General features: G+C 39.8%; 1 protein-coding gene across 1 annotated transcript in view; it reads left to right on the forward strand.

Annotated features, from left to right (window-relative positions):
* trpm4a (transient receptor potential cation channel, subfamily M, member 4a) overlaps nt 1-20,970 on the forward strand; it is a 135,425-nt gene extending 114,455 nt beyond the window's left edge. Inside the window, exons 22-27 of the mRNA XM_028813580.2 lie at nt 1,553-1,721; nt 1,827-2,008; nt 5,439-5,571; nt 5,941-6,013; nt 13,754-13,847; nt 19,572-20,970. Of these exons, the coding sequence (XP_028669413.1) occupies nt 1,553-1,721; nt 1,827-2,008; nt 5,439-5,571; nt 5,941-6,013; nt 13,754-13,847; nt 19,572-19,600 (680 nt within the window). The 3' untranslated portion in view covers nt 19,601-20,970. The remainder of the gene's footprint in view (nt 1-1,552; nt 1,722-1,826; nt 2,009-5,438; nt 5,572-5,940; nt 6,014-13,753; nt 13,848-19,571) is intronic.
* Nucleotides 20,971-24,791: the final 3,821 nt, after the last annotated feature.

A 24,791-nucleotide genomic window follows, 5' to 3' on the forward strand; every position in this document is an offset into this window, starting at 1 on the left:
CACTTTTTAAATTGGTAGGCCCAATCAAAGACAGGTCAAAGTACAAAAATACAAAACAGGAAATGTCATACTTGCCCACCTGTTATGAACCAGAGCAAATCATTCTCCCTTTTAATTCCTTTTCTTTCCTCATTCTTTATCTTTTGTTCTTGACTCTGACCTCTCCTCCTGCCTCTTTCTAGAGAAGATTCACCTTATCTATCCTACCAGGAGAAACCTGTCCTGGCTATATAAGAGTCCAGGCTAGAACATCCCCTAAGTAGTGTTTATATGGTTTTTATGTAGCCCTTAAAGGACAGAGGTTTTCTAGCAATTTCCTGTCTTAACTGGGTAAGACCTTCACTCTCATCTCTGTCATAGACCATGAGCTACCACCTAATGGCATGTAGAGAAACCATTGATTTTTTCCCCAACCTCACATTTAATGAATTAATATGGTCTTACCTTATCTGACTATGGACCATTAACAGCCTAGAGATTTTCTAGCCACCTGTTATTACCTCATGGCTTCTGTTTCTTGTCTGACATCATTTGGTCACCTACCCTTAAACATCATGAATGAACTTCCCCCATTATAGAACACAAATCACCCTTAGGCACTCCTGCCTTTCCATAGAGAATTGCAAACATCCTGTCATTGCTTCAGCGACACTTTTTGTCTCTCTTTTAAACCCCTCATGGAGTTTTAATCTCTCCTGTTCCAGACTATGATTTCCTGCCATTAGCAGAAATCCTGTGCCACCACATGTACGCTAACATGTAAATGGTTGGGTGTCAGTATGGAAAAGTACTTGTGCTTAAAGACAAAAGGTCAGAATAATGAAATATAGCTCAACTTGATATTCCAAATGAAAAGTTTAGTATGTTACAATGAAAAAGAAAGTAATTGCAAGGTGTCGCAGTAGGGGGCGCTAGAGTTCCCTTGAACCCTCAGATACCACTCCAAACACCAGGTAAAACTCCAATTATTATTTATTTTATGATAATAATGTGCACAAAGCACCCTCCACTCCACACTACACATACAATACTCACTAATCAATAATCAATACAAATAACCTATCCTCCTCTCCCAGACGCGTTGCCACCCTTCCACCCAGCTCAGCTCATTCGTCTGGTGTTTCCCAGAGTCCTTTATACCCCCTGATCCGGAAGTGGTTCCAATCCTATAGTCCATGATTCCTTATCACTTCCGGGTCAGATTAAAAAGTCCTTTTCTTCAACCCGGAAGCACATCGTTCCTTCCTGTCATGTGATCATGACGCACTTCCGGGTTATAGGGCACGTATACATCCTTGAGCCTCCCTACAGTGGCTCCCGGTGGCCTCCATGGTATCCAGCAGGGCTGCGCATACAAACTATAAGGTCCATAAGGCCATGCTGGAATTCGGGGAACCTCCATGCTGTTGGGAGAGCTCCACCTGGTGGCCTGGAGGTGTGGGCCGGAATATTTAGCCGGCCATCCATCACAAAGGACAATGTAGAAACATTAATGATGATGTAAAATAACTACTTGTTCAAGCATTTTAATGTCTTTTTTTGTCCTTTATAGCTTCTCACATAAATATACAGAACTGTACAAATGATCCTGTTGAAATCATGATGGGTGATTTTCCTCCCTGCACCAACACGTATGCTAACTGGGTTGTCATTTTGCTGCTGGTCATATACCTGCTCGTCACAAACATCTTGTTGCTGAACCTGCTTATTGCAATGTTCAGGTATGATAGATAGATAGAAAATGGTTATTAATGAATACATGGTTTAATAATATTTTCTGTTTAATTTCTCAAGGTAATATGTTCACCCCATTTTTGTATTTGCAGCTACACATTCTCAACTGTGCAGGGCTGCAGTGATATCCACTGGAAGTTTCAGCGTTATAACCTGATTGTTGAGTATCACAACCGCCCAGCTCTTCCTCCACCTTTCATCATCTTTAGTCACATCCATCTCTTCATCAAGAGGTGTATTCGCAAAGTAGAGTCTATCAAGAAAAGGCATTTCAGTAAGTCCAACTCTCCCTTTTATTCTTCAGTGCACAACTGAATTCTACTGCTTTACAGAATTTGCAATTTCATGACTTAATTCCTGTGACTGTCAAGTCTACACTGATGCACCTAGTGGTGTCTATATTCAGACGTGGACGTTTGACTTTCAGCTTTAGAGCTCAAGGATGGGCCTGTTTGGTCACTTTGGTGGCCTAAATCATAGACTACAGTATTGAGGCACAGAGAGAAAGACTGCTTTAATGCATGTGAACTGAAAATGACACAATGTCATTAAATGTTTGTTGGATTAGATGGTTTTCTTTGTAAGCACAGCTCTGCTTTTACAGCTTAAGCTTCCTAATTTATTTATAGTAAGAAGATTTAGGAGATATAATTGACTCTTCTGAGAAGCATACATGGGGTAGAAATATTAATGTAATATTTATTTGAAGCATTGTTTATTACTGGAGCCACAAAAGTCAACTACAGAACCACCAAAGTTAAAGCTGTGGATTTAAAGGAACAGTTATAAAAAAAACTACAACACTTGTTCAACTGAAACATTGTGCTAATAGAGTATTTTAGTACAGCATGTTTTAGAAAGAAATTACTCTGAAATGGTTTTAACATGCATCTGTTTATAGTCCTTTCTAACAACACTAATACTGAAAAGAAAATATTTCATTAAGGAATACAAATGCATGATAATCCTTCAAATACAGAATTAAAGAGCTCAGCCATACTGTATGATCACTTTTTCACTCCAAAAAATATAGGACCATTGGCACTCACACCAGTAGATTCAAGAACAGTTTCTACCCAGAGATCATGAAGTTATTTAAGAGCTAGTCATAATAACAAATATTGTAAGAAATACAGGGTGAGTCAAAATTATGTTAACATTTGAATGGCAGAAACAATTTATTCACAAAACATACTGTACTTCATATGTGCAAGATGATTTACAGGAATGTCTCAACCTGTTCGCCATCATGTTCAACACATGTACCATATGTGGGACATAAATTGTCCATAAAAATTGTATATAAATAAATACATAGCAGTACCATTAGTGTTGACATAATTTTGAGTCACCCTGTGCTGTAATATAAAGAACACTGCATATACTTTCTCTCATATATATATATACTGCTAAAAAAATTAAAGGAACACTTTGTAAACACATCAGATCTCAATGGGAAAACAAATCCTGCTGGATATCTATACTGATATGGACTGGGTAATGTGTTAGGAACAAAAGGATGCCACATCATTTGATGGAAATGAAAATTATCAACCTACTGAGGGCTGAATTCAAAGACACCCCAAAAATCAAAGTGAAAAAATGATGCAGCAGGCTATGGCTCTCACATGCTTGTATGCATGCCTGACAACGCTGGGGCATGCTGCTAATGAGACGACGGATGGTGTCCTGGGGGATCTCCTCCCAGATCTGGACCAGTGCATCACTGAGCTCCTGAACAGTCTGAGGTGCAACCTGGAGGCGTTGGATGAACCAAAACATAATGTCCCAGAAGTGTTCTATTGGAATTAGGTCAAGGCGAGCGTGGTGGCCAGTCAATAGTATCAATTCCTTCATCCTCCAGGAACTGCCTGCATACTCTCGCCATATGAAATGGATATGCCTCCCCAGACCATCACCGACCCACCACCAAACCGCTGAACAATGCTGAACAATGTTACAGGCAGCATAACGTTCTCCATGGCTTCTCCAGACCCTTTCACATCTGTCACATGTGCTCAGGATGAATCTGCTCTCATCTGTGAAAAGCACAGGGCACTAGTGATGGACCTGCCAATTCTGATTGGCAAATGCCAATCGAGCTCCACAGTGCTGGGCAGTGAAAACAGGGCCCACTAGAGGACGTCGGGCCCTCAAGCCACCCTCGTGAAGTATGTTTCTGATTGTTTGGTGACATTCACACAAGTGAATGGAGGTCATTTTGTAGGGCTCTGGCCTAGAAGCAGATACCGGTCCTGCTGATGGATTAAGGACCTTCTACTGCCCTGTCCAGCTCTCCTAGAGTAACCACCTGTCTCCTGGAATCTCCTCCATGTCCTTGAGACTCTTCTGGGAGACACAGCAAACCTTCTGGCATTGGTACGTATTGATGTGCCATCCTGGAGATGTTGGACTACCTGTGCAACCTGTGTAGGGTCCAGGTATTGCCTCATGCTAGCAGTGGTGACACTGTCCATAGCCAAATGCAAAACTAGTGAAAAAACAGTCAGAAAAAATGAGGAGGGAAAAATGTCAGTGGCCTCCACCTGTTAAACCTGTTTTGGGGGTCACCTCATTGTTGCCCCTCTAGTGCACCTGTTGTTAATTTCATTAACACCAAAGAAGCTGAAACTGATTAATAACCTCCTCTGCTACTTAAATGACCAGATCAATATCCCAGAAGTTTCATTTACTTGATGCTATACTCTGATTAAAAAGTGCTCCTTTAATTTTTTGATCAGTTTTTATATATATATATATGTAGTTTGCATGTTCTTCCCATATTCATATTTGGTTTCTATGGACGCTCCGGCTTTCCTTCCACATCCCAAAAATGTGCAGGCTTAAGTAAATATTTCTGTGTGAAGGTATCTTCTAATAAATTGGCATCCAAACCAGAACTGGTTTATGCCTTGTTTCCTGTGATATTGGACTAAACTCCATGTACCATGAGTGCAAAGGCTGGATTAGACAGGTTCAGAAATAAAGGAATAAATGTTTTAAAAATACTGGCAACATTTATGAAAATTAACTGAAAAGTAAATATCAGTATCAGGAAGTAATAAAAAAACAAATAATACTGTTAGTTTGAGACTTGAGTTTACCCTGAAAAACTGTAATTAAAAAATTTCCATTCATAAGATCATGTAAAAAATTTCATTGCTTCTTCACTAACGCATACCCAACAGCTGCCATCATAGTAACTTGAAGACATCATGCCATCTACCTCTTTGTTTTCTTAAACTGGTTAGTCCAGTACAGGATCTCATAGCCTACATCAGCAACATGAGTTGACAATTAACCTATCTTGTATTCCCTTAGGTTTTGGGATGAAATTGCAGAAAGTCCAGGTTGATACAGGGAGAAAAAAGTGATGAAATGAGGGAAATTTTTGTATATATTGTTTAACAGCACATTCTTATATTTTTTAACACACCAAAGAAGCTGCTGTGATTTTCATAATATGAAAGTCAAAGGGGTAATAGAATGTAAGGTTTCATTTTCATTACTTGCCATCTGCTAATTAATTTCTCCCAACTAAAGTAAGCATGGTAATCCTCTATTAACATCAGTTGGCAATCCCATTTATGATCACTACCCTGAATTCTGTAGTTAATTAGGAGTTTGTCCTGTGAAATAAACTGAATGTATTTTACAGATAAAATTATTTTAATAATGGAGATTATTACACTCTTTATTTGAAGTGCTGGAACTGGAGAAACGTCAAGACAGCCGGCTAATGACTTGGGAAGCAGTTCAGAAGGAAAACTTTCTTGTTCAACAAAACAGGTTGAAGAGAGAAAGCGATAGTGAGCGCCTCAAACGAACATCTGCCAAGTAAATGTTACTGTTTTAATGAATAAATTAATTTACAAGTATTATCATGCCTAAAGCACCCTATTTACATGGTATGTTTCATAGTGAACAGTGTCACAGCCACAGTTTATACAGGATCTATATGGAAGCATTAGTTTAGTTTAATTAAGCTGAAGAACTATTAAAATCCTCTCCACTCAAAATGATCAGTCTGTGTTGTGCCTACAACTATAGGTGCAATAAAAAGTTTGTTATATTTGCATCAAACAGTTTTCTCTGTTTAAGTCACCGATCATATGTACATCTGTTTGAATATTTATCTTGTTGGTATGTTGAAAATGGACCCTGCCTCATTTAAGCTTATCTTTTATTTTCTACTTTTCTTCACAGGGTTGAAAACATTTTAAAAAGTATGGCAGAAATCAGGGACCACGACCATAGGCTTAAAGTTCTGGAAAGCGAGGTTAGATGTACATTTATACAGTATATAATACCTTTATGAATCATAATTTCATATGAATTTTTTGTTCTTTTCTTTCAGTTAAGCAGGTTTTTAAAAATTATGCTAAGTCTCCAGAAATTTGATAATAGTTCTGAAAGCCTAAACAGACTTTGATGATGTTCAGATTAAGTTACTTTAGTCAATAAAGTCTTTAAAGATGTTAAATGTGGCTTCTTAAAGTTAAATATACAGAATTATTTTATCATGTTTCCACCTGGGAGATTAATTAAAATCTTAGGATATTAATGAACACCAAAGTGGAATATAAAAGCAATTGATAAGAAAACCTCATGTTATTATATCAATAAAATATGAATAAATTAGCATTAATTTTTTATATTATTATGCCTCCCAGACTATTAACTGTGATAAAATAAAGACTAAATATTACTCTCAATAGTTTTAGTCTGGCTGTTGGCCTTCCTCTCTTTCTCATGGGTGGGGGTTGATTTGAATTTTGTCTTGACATGATTGTATGGAATGTTATATGCTTTTAATAAATTCAATAAAAGATAAAAAAAAAGAGTAAATATTGCATATGATTCCAGAAGAATCAAAGAAATTACAAAATGCATAGTACAGTCAATACCCAACAGAATGTGTTTTAAGTCATATATTCAGTCAGTCAGTCATTCTCCAACCCGCTATATCCTAACACTCTGTGATAATTCTGTGATAATAATGTACGGTTATAGTTTATGAATATTACAAGACAATTTTATGTTTGTAAAAGATTATGAAATAAATGATTCAGTCCATCAAAATTGTCTCCAAACTTGGATACAAGGTTTAATGCGAAAGATTTACATTTCTTGTGTTGTATTGGAGGTCTAATATGAACTATCCATCCATCCATCGTCCAACCCGCTGAATCCGAACACAGGGTCATGGGGGTCTTCTGGAGCCAATCCCAGCCAACACAGGGCGCAAGGCAGGGAACCAATCCCGGGCAGAGCGCAAACCCACTGCAGGACACACACACACACCCACACACCAAGCACACACTAGGGCCAATTTAGAATCGCCAATCAACCTAATCAGCATGTCTTTGGACTGTGGGAGGAAACAGGAGCACCCGGAGGAAACCCACGCAGACCTGGGGAGAACATGCAAACTCCACGTAGGGAGGACCCGGGTCTCATTACTGCGAGGCAGCAGCGCTACCACTGCGCCACCGTGCCACCCCTAATATGAACTAGTAAGTGAAAAACCGATGTCAGTAAGGTTACAGAATAATAATAATAATAATACATTTTATTTATATAGCGCCTTTCCCATGCTCAAGGCACTTACAGAATATAATAAAGAACGACAGGGTATACAGTATATAGGATTGTACAAACCAGATAAATAAATAAAGAAGATTACGACAGTGAATTCAGAGAAAAAAAAAGCCTAACAGACAACATAATTGATGGTCTAGCACACACACATACAGGTTACATGAGCATCTTGACAGAGAAGTAAACTGAGAGAAGGGTAATAAAGTCAAGAAGAGCTAAAAGCCTTCCTGAACAGATGAGTTTTGAGTTGTTTTTTAAAAGAATTCATGGAGTCAGCTGACCTGATTAATTTCGGTAGGTCATTCCAGAGTCTGGGTGCTATACAGCTGAAGGCCCTGTCACCCATGGAGTGTAGATTGGTGTGGGGCACAACAAGATTGCCAGAATCAGAGGACCTTAGTGGGCTGGCAGGCACATAGTGATGGAGAAGGTCACTGATGTAGTTTGGCACGAGGTTATTTAAGGCTTTGTAGGTTATTAGTAAGATTTTATATTCGATTCTGTAAGACACAGGGAGCCAGTGAAGATGGAGGAGGATGGGTGTGATGTGCTCGCTGCTGCTGGTCCGTGTAAGGACTCTTGCAGCTGAGTTTTGAATAAGCTGGAGCTGTGATATAAGATTAGAAGGGGCACCTGCCAGTAGGGAATTACAATAATCGATGCGGAATGTGATAAAAGCATGAACAAGTTTCTCAGCATTAGAAAAGGAGAGGAAGGAGCAAACATGTGATATGTTATGGAGGTGAAAGTAAGAATGTTTCTTAATGTGATTTATGTGGGCAGAATAAGAGAGGGAGGAATCAAAAATGACACCAAGATTCTTTACAGTAGAGGCAGGTCTGATGAGATCACCGCCAAAATGGACTGGGAAGGAGCTCATTTTATTAAGCTGCATTTTAGTCTCAATTTGCAGGAGTTCAGTTTTGTTGCAATTTAATTTTAAAGAGTTCTGCTCCATCCAGGTATTAATTTCACTGAGGCAGGTTGTGAGCTGAGAAAGCTCTGATGAAGTTCCACTTTTAACATTGAAGTAGAGTTGAGTATCGTCTGCATAAAAACATAACCCAGTTCATAGCTACGGATAATATGGCCAAGGGGAAGCATGTAAATACAGAAGAGAAGAGGGCCGAGGACAGAGCCCTGAGGGACTCCTTATGTGACTGGCGCTGAGCTGGATCTGCTGTTGCCAAGACTAACAAACTCTTGCCTATCAGTCACATAGGACTTGAACCACTGGAGGGCAGTGCCAGAGATACCCAGTATGTTCTTCATTCTGGACAGTAGAATGTCATGTCTGACAGTGTCAAATGCTGCACTGAGGTCTAATAGAATTAATATGCTGGTTTGTCCAGAGTCTGCTGCCATAAGCAAATCATTGGATACCCATAGCAGAGTAGTTTCACAGCTGTGCCACACCCTGAAACCAGACTGAAAGGGTTCCATCAAGTTATTAGAGGTTAAGTAATTGGTGAGTTGGGAGGCTACAACACGCTCAAGAACTTTTGACAGGAAAAGTAAGTGGGAATTAGGCCAGAAATTGTTTAAGATTGTCAGCATCAAGACCAGACGTTTTTAACATTGGGGTTACAGAAGCAATTTTAAAAGTGAGTGGCATAGAGCCAGTGTCAAGGGATGAGTTTATTATTGTTGTAACAGTCAGGATTATGGCATGAAGGCAGGATTTAAGTAGTGTGCTGGGGATGGGGTCCAGTACACAAGTAGTCGGCCTCATCTTACAAAGCAGGTTATTAACAAACACAGATGTGACTGGTGAGAACTTAGAGAAGGAGCTGGATGGAGTGGGAAAATAGGGAGAGATATAAACAGATGATGTATTTATGTTAGTTAAATTATTTAGATCTTTAATTTTGTTACGGAAAAAGTAGAGGAATTCATCACAGACTTCAGCAGAAGAGGTAGTTGAGCCAGATGCGGGTTCAAGTAGTTTATTAACTATAGAGAACAAAACCCTTGGGTTATCGTGGCCACTTTCTATTATTCTGCCATAATGGCTGTTCTTGGCAGAAGTTAGTGCTTCTCTGTAAGCTCTTTGGTGGTCTGAGAAAGCTTGGGTGTGCACGGTGAGGCCAGTCTTACGTGACATTCTCTCAAGGCGTCGGCCAGCTGCTTTCATAGATCGCAATTCTGAATTATACCAAGGAGCTGAACGTTTAAAGGAAACCTCCTTATGTTTTAAAGGAGCTGTTTTATCTAATGCTGAATGAAGGGCTGAGTTATAGTGGTCAACAAGAATATCTAGTGTTGACGGAATAGGTGCAGACAGTAAAAGATCAGAAATGGACCCAGAAGGGATAGAGGGACAGATATTTTTAAGGTTTCTGTAAGAAATTTGTTGTTTACAGGTAAGAGGAGGGAAAGGCAGTGAGACAGTGAAAAATACTGCTTTATGGTCAGAGAGTCCCAAATCATTGCTATAAATGTTGGCAACAGATGGTCCAGAAGTGCAGATCAGATCCAATATATGACCACCAGAGTGGGTGGGAAAATTGACATGTTGTGTCAAGTCAAAACAGCCCAGTAAGGATAGGAATTCATTTCTCAGTTTAGATGTGGGGATAACAATATGTATGTTGAAATCACTGAGAAGGATAATTCTCTGAGAGTAAGAGCTTAGGAGGGTCAAAAGTTCAAGCAGATCGGATAAGAAGGATGCATTGTATTTTGGGGGATGATAAAGAACAATGAGTGAGACAGGACCTGATTCTGTTAGTAGTTTAAGAGCCAGGTACTTAAAAGACAATGGACAGTCAATTGGGATTGTTTGATGTTTAAGTCTGCTCTGACAATTACTGCAAGCCCACCGCCTTGCCTTGAGTTGCGAGGCTCTGTGTGGAAAGTGAAACCAGGTGGAGTTGCCTCCGTGAGAGACATAAACTCGTTGACACATTGTATGACAGTTGGGGAATTCTAAAGTTGCCTTATGTTACTGAGGTTATGGGCATGAGTGAACTCAATGGGCTGGCACCCTGTCTAGGGCTTATTCCTGCTTTCCACGTGATGCTGCCAGGATAATTATTATTAATTACCGTATTTTTCACTCCTTAAGAAGCCCCTGACCATAAGACACACCTAGGTTTAGAGGAGGAAAACAAGAAAAAAAAACATTCTGAACCAAATGGTGTACTAATATATTTAATAAAATATAGCATAATAATATTTCAACCATGTAAAGTCAACAGCGGTATTAAGAACCATCATCACTGTCATTAACAAATGAGGAGAGACTTTAAGGTTCAAGCACTCTTCTAGTTTTCTGGAAACCCCAGGAACTCCTCATCGCTAGTGTCAGAATTTATGAAGTTCAGTTGCTCACAATCACTTTGCAGGGGCACGTACCTATCACGCGGCATAACCTGTCCAAAGCCACCAGGGGACAAAGCACGTTTGGACCACTGCTCCCTGAAGTTATATCGCCAGTGTAGTCCCATCTCTATTTGTAATGCCACAAAGCCCTTCATCTTGTCTTTTGTTGTGGGTTTCCACTTTGAAAAACGAGAATGCGGTGCAAGCACAGCCCGCGATTCAAAAAATTGCTCTGCATACTCTGACAGTAGCTGAAAGGCAGCCTCAGGAAAGAAAAGCCTGAAGTAGTCCAGCGGCTGATAATCTGTCGAGTCCAACAGCAAACCATGCTATCTTGTGAAGTCTGATAGCCAGTTTGGCTCCCACGGATCAATGTCTGGGTATTCCTCCCACACAAACCTTGCCGTAGGTGCATCGGCTGGGCGAATGTGCTCAGCTGGCAGCCGATCAGCTGATGCCAGTTCCTCCCTCTCTTGCTCGATCTCCTGATCACTCTCAGCAAAATCAGAGTCAGACTCAGTGATAATGCACAAAACATCGTCTGCTGAGTATTTTGTTTTCTGCACTTGCTTCGCTCCCTCGTGAGATGTTGATGCCATCTTGCCTTTGTTTACATTTGTTTACATTTCGTAACTCACGCACACGCAAGGATTAGATGCCGAGTCAATGATTCTAACATTCCTCCAAGCAGAGAAGGAATGCCTGTAACGTAACGGTGAGTTTTGTCGCCATTAACAGCTGATTGTCGCCCTCTACCCCTGGATGTCAACTTTTATCAGGTAATACACATCACAGTCTATCACGCAATATTTGCTTCATAAGACGCACAGACATTTCCACCCTTCTTTTGGGGAAAAAAGTGCGTCTTATGGAGCGAAAAATACGGCACATTTATAGAGTGCTTTTTCTCACTTTAACCACCACCACTGTGTATCACTCATCTAGGTGAAGTAACAACAGCCATTATTGTGCCAGTAAGCTCACCACAAGCTGTAAGGTGGTGAACAGGTAAGAGAGATAGCCAATTAAAGACTGGATGATTAAGGGTCCAGAATGGAAGAGGTCATGGGGGTCAATTTAGCCAGGACATTGGGATAAGCCCTACTCTTTTCAAAAGATGCCCAGGGATCTTCAGTGACCACAGAGACTCAGGATCTCAGTTTTATGTCTCATCCGAAGGACAGTGCCATTTTTATAGCACAGTGTCCCCATCACTACACTAGGGCAATGGGATCCACACACAGATCACAGGGTATGTGTACCCTGTTGGCCTCACCAACACCTCTTCCAGCAGCATCACAAGATTTTCCTAGATGGTCTCCCATCAAAGTACTGGCCAGACCTGAACATGCTTAGTATCAAGTGGATTTTCTGTTCTGAAGTGCAGCCGGAATGGCTGTTGACAGACCTCAGCTGGCTGGAGAATATTATGTTGAGTTAGAAAATATAACAAAGACACTATATAAAGAAGTTTCAATAAGCAACAATAAGTGTATATGCTCTTTATTGAGTATATTCCCTGAAACACAGTGACAGCTTCAGAAAAAGAGATCTGAAAGTAAGTCATTGACAGGACATAACAGACAAAACACGGGGCTATATTCTGCATACCAAAAAACCTTAGTGCTCTAAACCATACTGTGCTTGTCAAGCTGTGACCATGTTTTCATTTCATACATTTGAGTGTCATGGTGTGTCTTGTCCAGAAGAAATTAACACAACAAAGTGAGTGGAATTCCATCCATCCATTTTCCAACCCACTGAATCCGAACACAGGGTCATGGGGGTCTGCTGGAGCCAATCCCAGCCAACACAGGGCACAAGGCAGGAACCAATCCTGGGCAGAGTGCCAACCCACAGCAGGACACACACAAACACACCAAGCACACACTAGGGCAAATTTAGAATCACCAATCCACCTAACCTGCATGTCTTTGGACTGTGGGAGGAAACCGGAGCGCCCGGAGGAAACCCACGCAGACACGGGGAGAACATGCAAACTCCACGCAGGGAGGACCCGGGAAGCGAACCTGGGTCTCCTAACTGCGAGGCAGCAGCGCTACCGGTGCGCCACCATGCCGCCCTGTGAGTGGAATTCCCATCACAAAAATGCAGTGAGTATGAGGGAGACAAGGCCAGAGAACAGCCTAATCTTCACAAATCTCACCCTGAACCACCTCCTAATCTCATTTATTTAGACATCCTCTCTGCAATTCATCCGAGACAATAGTTGGTCTAATTAAACAGATAGATATGTGTGCTAACTTTATCCAAAGTTAAATGGTTTTGTTTGGTTTCTGTTTAATAAAAGGAAATCTGCCTCCAGTGTTGATCACTATAAAAATTGCGTAACACTTTAATTTAGGTATTGCAAAAATGCATCTATTATGCACTTTCTGTTTTGTACCAAGAATAAAGGCTTAATAAAAGCTTCATCTGGTGTTAAAAACATTTACAAAACATCAGTGAAGTGGCTATTTATCTATGTAATGTGACCTACTAAAATAATTTCACTTTGAAATGGTCAGTAGCTGGTTAAGTGAGACCTATTTCTCTTGATATTGCATAATTCATTATAAGACCCGTGAATCCTTCATATTAACAAGTAATTTTACCAGCATATCAAGGACACTTTAACACACCATACTGTGTGAATAACCTATCTACTGATGTCTTACAAGCATAATGAGGTCAAAAGAAGCCTTTGTTAAGGTCTTCTTACATATGAGTAAATGAGTAATAGATTAATTTTGCAGTACCTAAACCAATGTGTTATAAAAAATAAATTGATCTCTGCATGCAATATGTACCCTACAGACATTCAAAGGCAGCTTCACTTGAAAAATATCACATGGAAAATGTATGCAACTTGAGACAGAGAGCAGGCGGGTTTTCAAAGAGAGTAATCTTTGTCAAGGTGTTTCCCAATCCTGAGTGTCTGAGTTTAAAGTAATCCAAGTTTTAGCATTAATTTATCCATATATTGTTAGACCAATCATTCAGTACAGGCTAATATTTAAATAAAGTGAAGCCATCTGTCTAAGATATTAACAAAATGTAATCTCTCATCCTGTTTTGCATTCTAACTTCACAGATCGAGTATTGCACCAGTGCACTCTCATGGCTGGTGGAGTCTTTTGCGCAAAACAATGCAAACCAGTTCAGCAGACCTCCTCCAGTCCTTAAGGGTAAGGCCATTTCTTTGTGACTATCTGTAAGTCTTATGGCCAACATCTATAATGTTTTAATCTTAGCGGTATGTCAATCGTAGATCTGGCTGGTTAAAAAAATCTGATTAATATTCAAGCAAAGTTTTAATCTTCTGAAGGTTTTAGTGTACCAAATCAATTTTAAAGTACTTTGTTAACCTCTAAAAGTGTAATATAGTATATTGGTAAACCTTCTCCTATGAGTGTGATGAGCAAAGTTATCTCTTTGAAATATCTATCTTTGAAATCAATTAAAATACATGGAAGTAACTTAAGATATTTTAATAAACTGGATTTATAAATACCTTTAAATTATTTACACATATCTTCAGGTCATTTACAGATAAAATTAAGTTCTTTCAGAATAATTTGCCTTAGCAGATTTTATTGTAACTTGTTATTGAAGGAATTTCTTAACATTTTTTCTATTCATTGGTATCTTTAAATGATTTATGTGCATCTTTAAATCACCCTCACCTTTTTAAAGATATCTTGAAATGATTTATGGATATCTTTAAATATGTAGTTTTTATTTAAAAAACAGGTCATGCAAGTTCCCAGTCATTTATTCTGTACTGTTTAAATATCTTTGCTGTGGATGGATAATTGAAGAAGACTCACAATAAGCCAAACAAATTTAATGAACAATTGAGAACTTTGTTAAAAAACAGAAAAATAGTATGTATGCTGTGTGGAGACCAGCCCGGACACAGACAGGCAGACACCGATGGTTCAAACCCAAACACAAGTTTATTATACTTATACAACGTGTACCACGCACAACCCAGTGCCCCTGCACCAATCACCCTTAGTCCAGGCCTCTCTCTTCACTGCCTCTCTTTCTGACCGCCTCCACTCCTCTCCTCTGAGCTCTGTCCTCTTCCACCTGACTCCAGCTGACGAATGGAGGGAGGCAGCCCCTTTTATGTTCACCCGGACGTGCTCCAGGTGCCTCCTGATGAACTTCTGCCATCACTTGCTGGTGTGGTGGAAGTGCCGGCTGAGCACCCGGAAGCACTCCGGGTGTCCCTGATGGTCCTTCCGGCAGCACCTCCGGGTGTGACAGAAGTTCTGATGTCCAGGGCTCTTCAGGCATCCGGGCACCCCCCTGACAGTGACCACAGGCCCTATAGGGTTGAGCTTCCATGCTCAATTCCCGTGGTCCCCATGCTAACCAGGGTGGCTGCCCTCTTATGGTCCAGAGGAGGCGTAATCCCTCTTCCGGTCCTTCCAGGCGTCCCGGCTGGGTACCGCCCCCAGCCGCTCACCACAGCTGCCTTTTGACATTCACAAGTGAAAACTTTTAAAACAAAATGCAAGTTAGTTACACAAAACCTAACAGCCAATGTCAGTCTTGTTGCTAGAGCTTTATACATGACATTCTACGTTATGAATATCTTTTACTTGAAATGAGCAGCGTAGTGTGTGGGGTTAAAACAAATGTGTTTTTAATGCAACAGTCACTCAGATTGTTCACAAAGAAATCATACTTTAACATGTTGTGATGTGTTGGATTCAGACAGGAGATGCCACTCAAACACATGTAGCATGCAAGCAGGCACGATGACGTCATCCTGCATTTGCTCCCTTCTTAGATTAAAAGAACAGATAGACTTCCTGAACAAGCAAGGTGGCAAAATGAGCATGTGGCCAAGTCAGCAGTCGGTTTTAAATGTTCCCCACATCAACCAGTGTGCAACAGATGTGTTACACTGGGAGCCTGCGAAACTTGTAGTTGGACAAGTTTGTAGTGGACAACCAGTTCCCACCTGAGTTAACAGAGTGTTGGCGCACAGCACAGATAGGGGGTTGTCAGGGTCTCAAAAATCTCACATTATCCCCCCCAGTTTTGTTGATACCATTGGTGTGAACGAAGAGACAGTCTCTGCTGGGCTTGACCAGACGTAAGAGAACATTAGCATTAACATGCACCAAACCAGGACAATGCTGAATATCGAAAACAAACAGCTGCAACCTAATAAACCACCTAGTGAGCCAGGAATTCTTATTCTTCGGCCTGTAGTGCCACTGGAGCAGGGTGTGCTCTGTCACCAGGATAGAATGCCTACCCCACAAGTAGTAGCGAAGCACCTCCACAACCCACTTGATAGCCAATCATTCTTTCTAGATGGTCAAGTAATTATGCTCCCTGGGAAACGTGACAGATTGTTCTTCCTTATCAAAAGTCTGATAAAGCACAGCCCAAAACCAAATGCACTTGCATCTGTCTGGAGAATGAACTCCTTAGAAGAGTCTGCATTCCACAGAACTGGGAACAAAGACAAATCAGACTTTACATCAGAGAGGGTCCTTTCACAATCATCGGTCCACACTATGCCATGGTTCTTTCTGCCCTTCATCAAGTCAATGAGAGGGGTAGCTCTATGTGCAAAATTTGGAATGCATGTACAGTAATAACCAGAGAGTCAGAAGAAAGCACAAATCTGCTGCTGCGTTTCTGGACGTGGATACGCAAGGAACTCACCCACATTGTCCAAATGATGTTTAATCAAACCATTCCCCATAGAGTACCCCAAATAATGTGTTTCTGACATCCCCAGTTTACACTTCTTAGGGTTAGCTGTCAACCCAGCCAGGCTCAAACTTTCAAGCACCTCCTGTAGTCGGTTGAGATGCAACCTCCAATCATTACTGAAAATGACTACGTCATTGAGATATGCTCTAATATATTTGGAATGGGGTCATAGAATCTGATCTGTCATCCACCAACAAGTCAGCAGTGCATTGTGGAGACCAAATGGTAAGATTGGTGAATTTAAACAACCCATCTGGGGTGCAAACGGGGTCTTCTCACAGATGGATTCCTCCGGCAGCACCTGCCAGTATCCCTTTGTGAGATCCAGGGTGTAAATATATGAGGCTTGCCTGAGCCTCTTCAGTAAGTCATCAATTCGCGGCATCGGGTACACATCAAATTTGGAAATTTTATTCAAGGGTCGAAAATCTATACAACACAAAACTGAGCCATCTGGTGTTAGAAACAGAACAATTGGACTGCGCTATTCACTTTTACCCTCGTGACTCACAACCAAATCAAGCATCTGCTTCATCTCCTCACATGTCACAGTCCTCATTGCTTCTGGAATATGATAAAGGAGCATCTGTACCTTAACACCAGGTTCAGTCACAAGCTTGTATGCAGCAATTTCTGTCTGGCTAGGTACAGATGAAAAGACAGAGTTCCTTCCAATCCAGGACTGTAATTCAGCCTTCTGAGTACCTGTCAGATCATCACCAATAGCAACATCAGTCCGAGAGGCTGTAGCAGTAGTGGCCAACCTGTCATTAGGATCGTGCCAGTCTTTCAAAACATTAACATGTAGGATTTGCAAAGGCTTGCACTGGCCGAGAATCCTAACTTTTACTTCACAGGACTTATGCATTGCTCCACTACCACAGGACCCCGCCATTTCACCAGACATTTGAGTGGGTCAGACGGGATCAAAACCAGAATCCATCTCCCTCTTTGAATTCACACAGTTTGCTTTTTCCATCATAATTACACTTCTTGGTCTCCTGTTTTCATCCCTGATGCTTCACAGCGATGGATGACAATTTAGAAATATGTTCTTGGAGTGAAGCGACCTGATCGACAAATTTCTCCCTGTGTCACTGCAAAACCCTGTCCATTCTTTCCGAAAAAGGTCCAACACCCCTCATGGCCACCTGCCAAATAATAGTTCAAATGGACTTAAGCCAGTAGATGCCAGAGGAGAATCCCAAACAACAAACAGGAGAAAGGGCAACACCATGTTCCTGGAGGTCAGGTCGTCATGAGCTACCAAATGCAACTGCTTTAAAGTCTTATTAAATCATTCAGTCAGGCCATTCGTCTGAGGATGATAAACTTTAGTGCTAAACTTTTTTAATTGCAAGGCTCTCATATACATGTTTCATGATGCAGGAAGTAAAGGGTGTACCCTGGTCAGTTAAAATGTCACATGGAATGCCAATAAAAGTGAACACCACTGACAGGGCCTTAGCAACAGTCTGGGGGTTAGTCTTTGCACAAGCACAAGCAAGGAGACAGAAAGTGAGTGCATGGCCAGGTCAGCGGCTGGTTTTAAACGCTCCATGCATCAACGAGCAAGCGACAGATGTGTTACACGGGGAGCCTGTGAACTTGCAGTTGCAATGACAACAGACTACCGATCCCAGTGCAGTTGGGAGGTTGTCAGGGTCTCAAAAATTTCACAATGTATGGACATTTGCCTTCTTTTTAGTTTGCCTGTTTATTGATGATGCAGCTTAAGGGCTGCTATGGCTACAGAATTTTGTTCCAGCCACTTTCTTAATTACTAATTAATGACTGACTATAACACCCAACTTTAAACTTGACTATTTTAATATAATTAACAGATGTACTTGAAATTACCGTCTGCATTGGGGTGTCTATAGCAAACCCCTAAAATAACACCTCTATCCGTAATACTTTCTAGTGAAATCCAGACATCCTCACATTGATGTGGCTCATCATCCAACTGAATAAGACATGCATTTAAATTCTGTTTTACATAAATGGCAACCCCCCCCCCCTTTATTTCTGTCTGTCCTTTCAAAAAATGTGTAGCTATCTATGTCATTCTCATCCTCATCATTGTTATTTAGCCAGGTTTCTGTCATTATTATAATATATAATTCTACTAAACTAGGCACTGTACAACATAGTTTTAATACTCCTAGCAATCAAGCAAGTTATTTTAATGTATTACTTATTTTACTTTGACACTTTAACTTTGACATTTAAATTAAATTACTATCCATATTTGTTTTTACACTGCTGTTATCCCATGCATACCTAATATCAGTTGACTTCTCCATTGACAATGTAAGTATTCCAATGTTGCTATTGTACAGCACATATTACTGTCCTCATTTCCCTGCCTGTTCCTTCCATCCAGCATAATGGCACAACAACAACATATGGCAAATTCTGTTTTTAAACCTGGCCGGTCTTGAATCCCTTGAACTCTAGGTGAACCAGAAAATTTCTTAATGTAGCCTTCCTTAATAACCCCACACTTTACTTCCCATTAAGTGTACTCTGTGGAGGGACTGGGTCGTTAAGGATTTAGCCTGAAGGTTACGTTATTGAATAACTGGCCGACACCTTTGTCCAAAACAACTTACATATAAGACTAGAATTAATTGCAGTTGGTTACATTTTTTTTTAATTTGGAGCACAGACAGGATAAGTGTCTTGCTTGAGTCCACACAGCAAGCCAGAAGTGGGACTGAACTGATAACCTTATGGTTTAAAGTCCATTGAATAAGCCTATACAATGCATTAATTGTGTTGGGTTATCCTGTATAAATACTTCATTAAACACTAAACACAGTGCCATACTTCCTAGTATGTGCATAGTAAATAATTGTGAACTACAGTCTTGTCTTTCTCACCACTCATGGTGTGCACTATGCTCTGGACTGGCACCTCAATCTCTGCCAAATGTATTCTGTCTTTTCTGTTGGACTAATTTGGTCAAGGGAAATACTTGATAACACTAGGGACAAACAGGCTGAAATAATCATTTTGCCATGTTATTTGAACAAGGTCTTCCAGAAAATTACGATTAAAACATTATGGTTAACATAAAGGTTATATGAAGTTGCTCTCCACTGTTATTTTCTCAGAAATATTAACAGCATAAATGCTTTTCTTCCTTTTCTCTAATGTTTTAGACCATGGAACTATCAGAAAAAATGACTAAGCTCATTCATCATTCTGCTGTTCATTGAAGTCATCATTGGATACCAGAGAAAGGCAGCGTTGGGTGGAATAACTCATTTAAGCATACAAAGATAATAAGAACCACCAATTTGTATATATCCAGAGATGAGGTAAAGGTTGGATAAGCAAACAAATGAAATCATGAAGAGGGGCCATGATGTAGGACCAGAGTGAACATTTGTGATCCCAGTCTACAAAATAATGCTGTGCTCATTTCTTCATGTGTGCTTTAAAATTCAACAATGTACTATTTACATAAAAAAGGAACAACAAAACAGTCAACTATGCACCTGTCCCTACTCAGAAAATGAATACCTAGTATCAGTTTATTTCTACATTGAAAAATGTAAATGTTCTAATATTGCTGTTGCACAGCTCACATTACTCTCCCCATCTCCCTGTCTGTTCCTTCCATCCAACATGACAGCACAGCAACAACAAATGGTAAATTCTGCTGTTGATGTATTTATTTTTTATAGTATCTTTCATGGTTATCAATATTTTCAAAGCTCTTAGACAAGCCATAGAATACAATAGGCAGAGATGCCCACTTATTTTGGAGGTGCAGACATTCTGAGTGGCCAAAGTGGCCAAGTTGCCAAAGATCAAATAGATGATATGATGTTATGTTTTGTAGTCACTATACCACTCTACAGTACCTTTTATGGGAACAGAACTGGTCTTGTACCATTTCTTAAATGCAATACATAATTTTGATATTTCAGAATCTCAGTTCAAATCATTGTGTTTGGTAGACTCAGTAGATGTCATCTGTTTATTCCACCATTACCTCTAAGCCTTGTAATATTCTCAAAATTAATTATCAAAATGGAATCATGTACTTTCCTGCGCTTTACAGATTTTGAAGATCTGAAATAGTTTAAGGGCATCACTTCTCTTTTTTTGTATTTTAAGGGCATTATGCTCTATTGAGGCACCGTAATTCTGCAGAAAATGATGATGTCTCATAGCCCCTACACACTGTTGCAGTCTTTTTCCAGCAACAGTTAGAAAAAATTATATTAAGTGGACTGATGATTCTCATTGGGCCTGGTGTGAATGAATGTGAGATGGTGCATAAGAGTGCCCCATGATTAACTGGCAGTCCCTCTATGACCAGTTCACGTCTTCTGCTTGCTGCTGCCTGGCACCAGGACAGAATATAAATGAATGACTGGTGGTGCCTTTTTTTAAATGCTGTTTGAAGTGTTTACAAAAACACCAAGAGCAACAAAGGATTAAACAAAATAATTTAAAAAATACTTATTTTGTAAGATTGTGTTATTTTCTATAATTCTGTCTGTGTGAAATGTACAAAAAAAAGAATAAACTTATTTTTCTCCTTGTTAAGCTTTGAGTCTCCATTTTCCATGTGAATGTATGAAGTCTGTCTGAAAAGCAAAATATAGTAGACACAGACAGATCAATAAAATAAACAGCATGTTAATTAATAACAATGAATAGCACAGTACTGAGGATCAGAACTGAGTAAATAACTTTATCATGTGTGAAGTATATTGTTAAAGTTGCTAAATATTAATAATATAAGCATATTAAAGTCAGCAGGCAAGGTAGGTGAGAAAAATAACATTTCACTCTATAAAAGGTTCCAAATAAAATACGTAAATCCCTGTGATACACATTTTCAGGACAAAGCTAAATCAAAATCTCTTTTGCCCAATTTCCCTTATAACAGTACAGCCTAGTGCTGATGATTTTAGTGGACTGCGTCAAAGACAAATTCGGTTTTAAACACTGGTGATGAGTTCTCTATTCTGAGGACCCATTTCCAAACTCAGAGAATAACTTTATCAAAATGATGTAATTACTTAATATCATAACAGGACAGCAATACAAGAAAGAGAATAACAGAAGAATATCACTGTTCCTAGAATTAAGAAAAAAATAATATGAACACCTTAACCAGTACCTTTTTAGAAGAATATGCTGTGTTTAGTTAATGGGTCTGCAGTCTTGACTTAAATGCTGAAACTAATGGGGGTCACTTTAACATCAGTAATCAGATTATTCCACATATTGGAGAAAATAGAACTGCCTTCCTTCAGTTATTTCATGCATAACGGGCATTTTACAAGAAATATTCCTTCATCCAAAGCTCTCAACTTTAGCTCCAAGTATATTAACTCCTTGAGGGCTGAATATTTTTTTTCCCCCAAAAAACACAGTTTTCTGAAAAGCAGAAATCAACAGAAAATGTCTGTTGCTGTGTGCTGTGATTGCCAGTTTGTCGCAGTGCAGCACAATCTGGTTTGCACATCTTGTCATTGCAAGTGGTGGTCCTCCTATGCCAATGTTGCCATAGGCATGTCAACTACATGAACCTCTTCAGCACCGCCATCCGCTGGGGACTGATCAGCTGATGCTGGTACATCATATTCATTTTCGATTACTTATCAAAATTGGAGTCCAACAAGTCAGACTCCAATTCAGCGATAATATGCAAAAACGTTGCCCGTGGAATATTTTGCTTTACGCATTCGCTTCAATTTTTGCCATTGTTTCCTCCTTGCTGCTCATGCAAGTGCAAGTAATCTTGGCCAAACCAATGAAGCTAAATTTCCTCCTATCAAAGAGAGTCCAAATAAAATGTAACGTTTTCAGTTGATTACCAACATCAACCCCTCCTTTTGACAAAAGTCGACATCAGCCCTGAAAGAGTTAATTAATATGTTCTTAAAGGCAAAGGAGGTGCAGTCACAGGCAAAACATGCAAAGTAGTACAGAATTCAAAGCCAAATACTGGATGTGTGATGCACCAATTGTAACTACTGACATTTATTGCATAGCTCATGCCCTTACATATTACCTTCTTCATACACAGTACTCTAGTTTTGTCTGTGTAGCTTTAAAAACAGTGATTAGTTCAAGTTGTGATTAGTTCAGAGGTCAGAATGCAGTGAGAAATACCTGAAGCACTGAAATGAATGTGCATATTGCAAAAATTGGACTTTATTTCTCTTTGAAGCTGCAAATAAGAACATTTTTCAGTGGCTGGACAGGATATTTTTTAATTATTTTGTTCAGGAATCAGCTCCTCAGTGACACTTCACATCATCTACATACATCATATTACAATCTCAACATCACTTTCTTCTTTCAATACTACATTTTAAAAAAGGTCCATGTTGTGATTAAAGTCGCAATGTTGACTTTAATCTCAAAATTTCCACTTTAATCTCATAGTTTATTTTGTCATTAAAGAAGAATGTCGTAAACTTCATCTTACACCCTATGTATAATTTACTAGAGTTTCTCAAATCCCATCATACCTAAAGTAGCACGTTTAATGTTTCATATTCCATGTGTTCCCTGATCCAGTTGTTAATCACTACATGCTTCTTTAACAGGCTTTCTCTTACACCAACAGGAGTCTGCAGGCTGTGGTTGTCACACAGAAAACATCACATTCATGATATTAACAGCTCTCTGAACATTTCAGAATACTAAGATGTATACTTAATATCATGTTCATGATGAATTGCATTAAACCATGTACAGTATTAAACATGTGGGGACACATGCATTTCCTGGGACACGTACGACCCTGGATGGAATAATTTATTGCAGCAGTACTGTGTCTGTCAAAAGTACCAACCCCCAATTCCTGTCTTTCCATTTTCTTTCTCCATGTAACCAAACACCACACAATTACCGTCTGTAATAAATGCAAAACCAGCTGTAACCAGTCTTGCTGATTCTTCAAAACTTTTAAGGAACATTGAAAAATCTTCATTATACATTATTAATTATTCCAACCATCCATCCATCCATCCATCCAGGGTTGCGCCAGTCATAGCAAGCATAAAGAGCAAGACGGGACCATTGCCTGGATGGGGTGCCAGCTCATTGCTACTGCTGCACCACTGTGCCCCCACATGTTTAATTATTAACAGTAAACATTACTTAAATGACGTTAACGATTTACCTGTAAAATGTAATATACACATTTTAATGCATTTCATCATAGAAATGATATCAAGTATACATCCAAGTATTCTAACAGCACAAAGCTCCAAGAGGATAGCTCTTGGCAATCTAAATCGACTTAGAAGCCAGTCATCTTCATCTGTAAATACGCACTCTCTTCTATTGGAGGGAATTCCTTTATTATTGTATGCCACAATGAGATTCAGTATGCAACTACTGAGTGTGGAAATGGGCGTACACAACATTTTTGTACATACGCACTGTTTATACATAAGGCCCCTGGTGTTTATTCCACGTATAATTGTTCTGATGGCACACTTTAATTAAGAAGAGAAATAGAAACAAAAAATTTTAAACAAAGTGAAAAAGGGAAACAACACTTTGTGCTCTTTTGCTGCCTGCTTACACTTGGTGTCTCTCACATATCCCAGGAGAGTTAACTTTGATGCTGTCTATCAGGCCAGTAATTGTGATTGCCTCCTGCAATTTTTCCAGGGTCTGTTTCTTCTATTCAAGGTTCAAGTACCTAATACTAGATTTTGAAGTGCATGTGCTAAAGCATTTTGGGAGAGTATTATATGTTCCCTCTCTGCACCTTTGTTTCTCACTCTCTCTTTTATCATACCCTATACACTTCCAAGTCTTACCACCCACTGGCCTGGGCATTTATGAACTTTGGAACAAAAAATGATTCTCCCAGTTCCAGTGTAGGATGCTTTCATATACATTAGCCCCTACCACACCTTGACTTGTGTCATTTCTGTGCCACTTACCCTGGCCACCCCTTCTGAGGGACAAACACTGTCCCATCTTTAATGAAGATGCATCTAGCTATGAGCTCTATGGCAGAGAACTCAACTTACTTATGTTTCTACATCAAGAATAACCTTGCATGCACATGAATTGAGAAGCATGTGGATGAGATTAAGTGGTTAGGCAACATGGACAAGCAACTCTTTAGTTGCAAATGAAATTTTAGGATATAAGCAGAAAGTTTCCTCAAGAGCTTTCCACTAGGCAGGAAATCACTGACACGCTGCAATGAACACCTGCAAGGACAGTGGTGAAAGAAGCACTGGAGACTCACTGTATCAAATGGGGTAAATGTTGTCACAGATAGCTGGGGTTCTGACCCGGCCGGGACACCTATAAGGACCGGAAGGTGACCTTGATGTCTTCTGGGTCATGAGAGAGCAACCGCCCTGGAGCAGGAGAGGACCACG

The sequence above is a fragment of the Erpetoichthys calabaricus genome, chromosome 11 (assembly GCF_900747795.2).
Source record: "Erpetoichthys calabaricus chromosome 11, fErpCal1.3, whole genome shotgun sequence".
Taxonomy (NCBI): domain Eukaryota; kingdom Metazoa; phylum Chordata; class Cladistia; order Polypteriformes; family Polypteridae; genus Erpetoichthys; species Erpetoichthys calabaricus.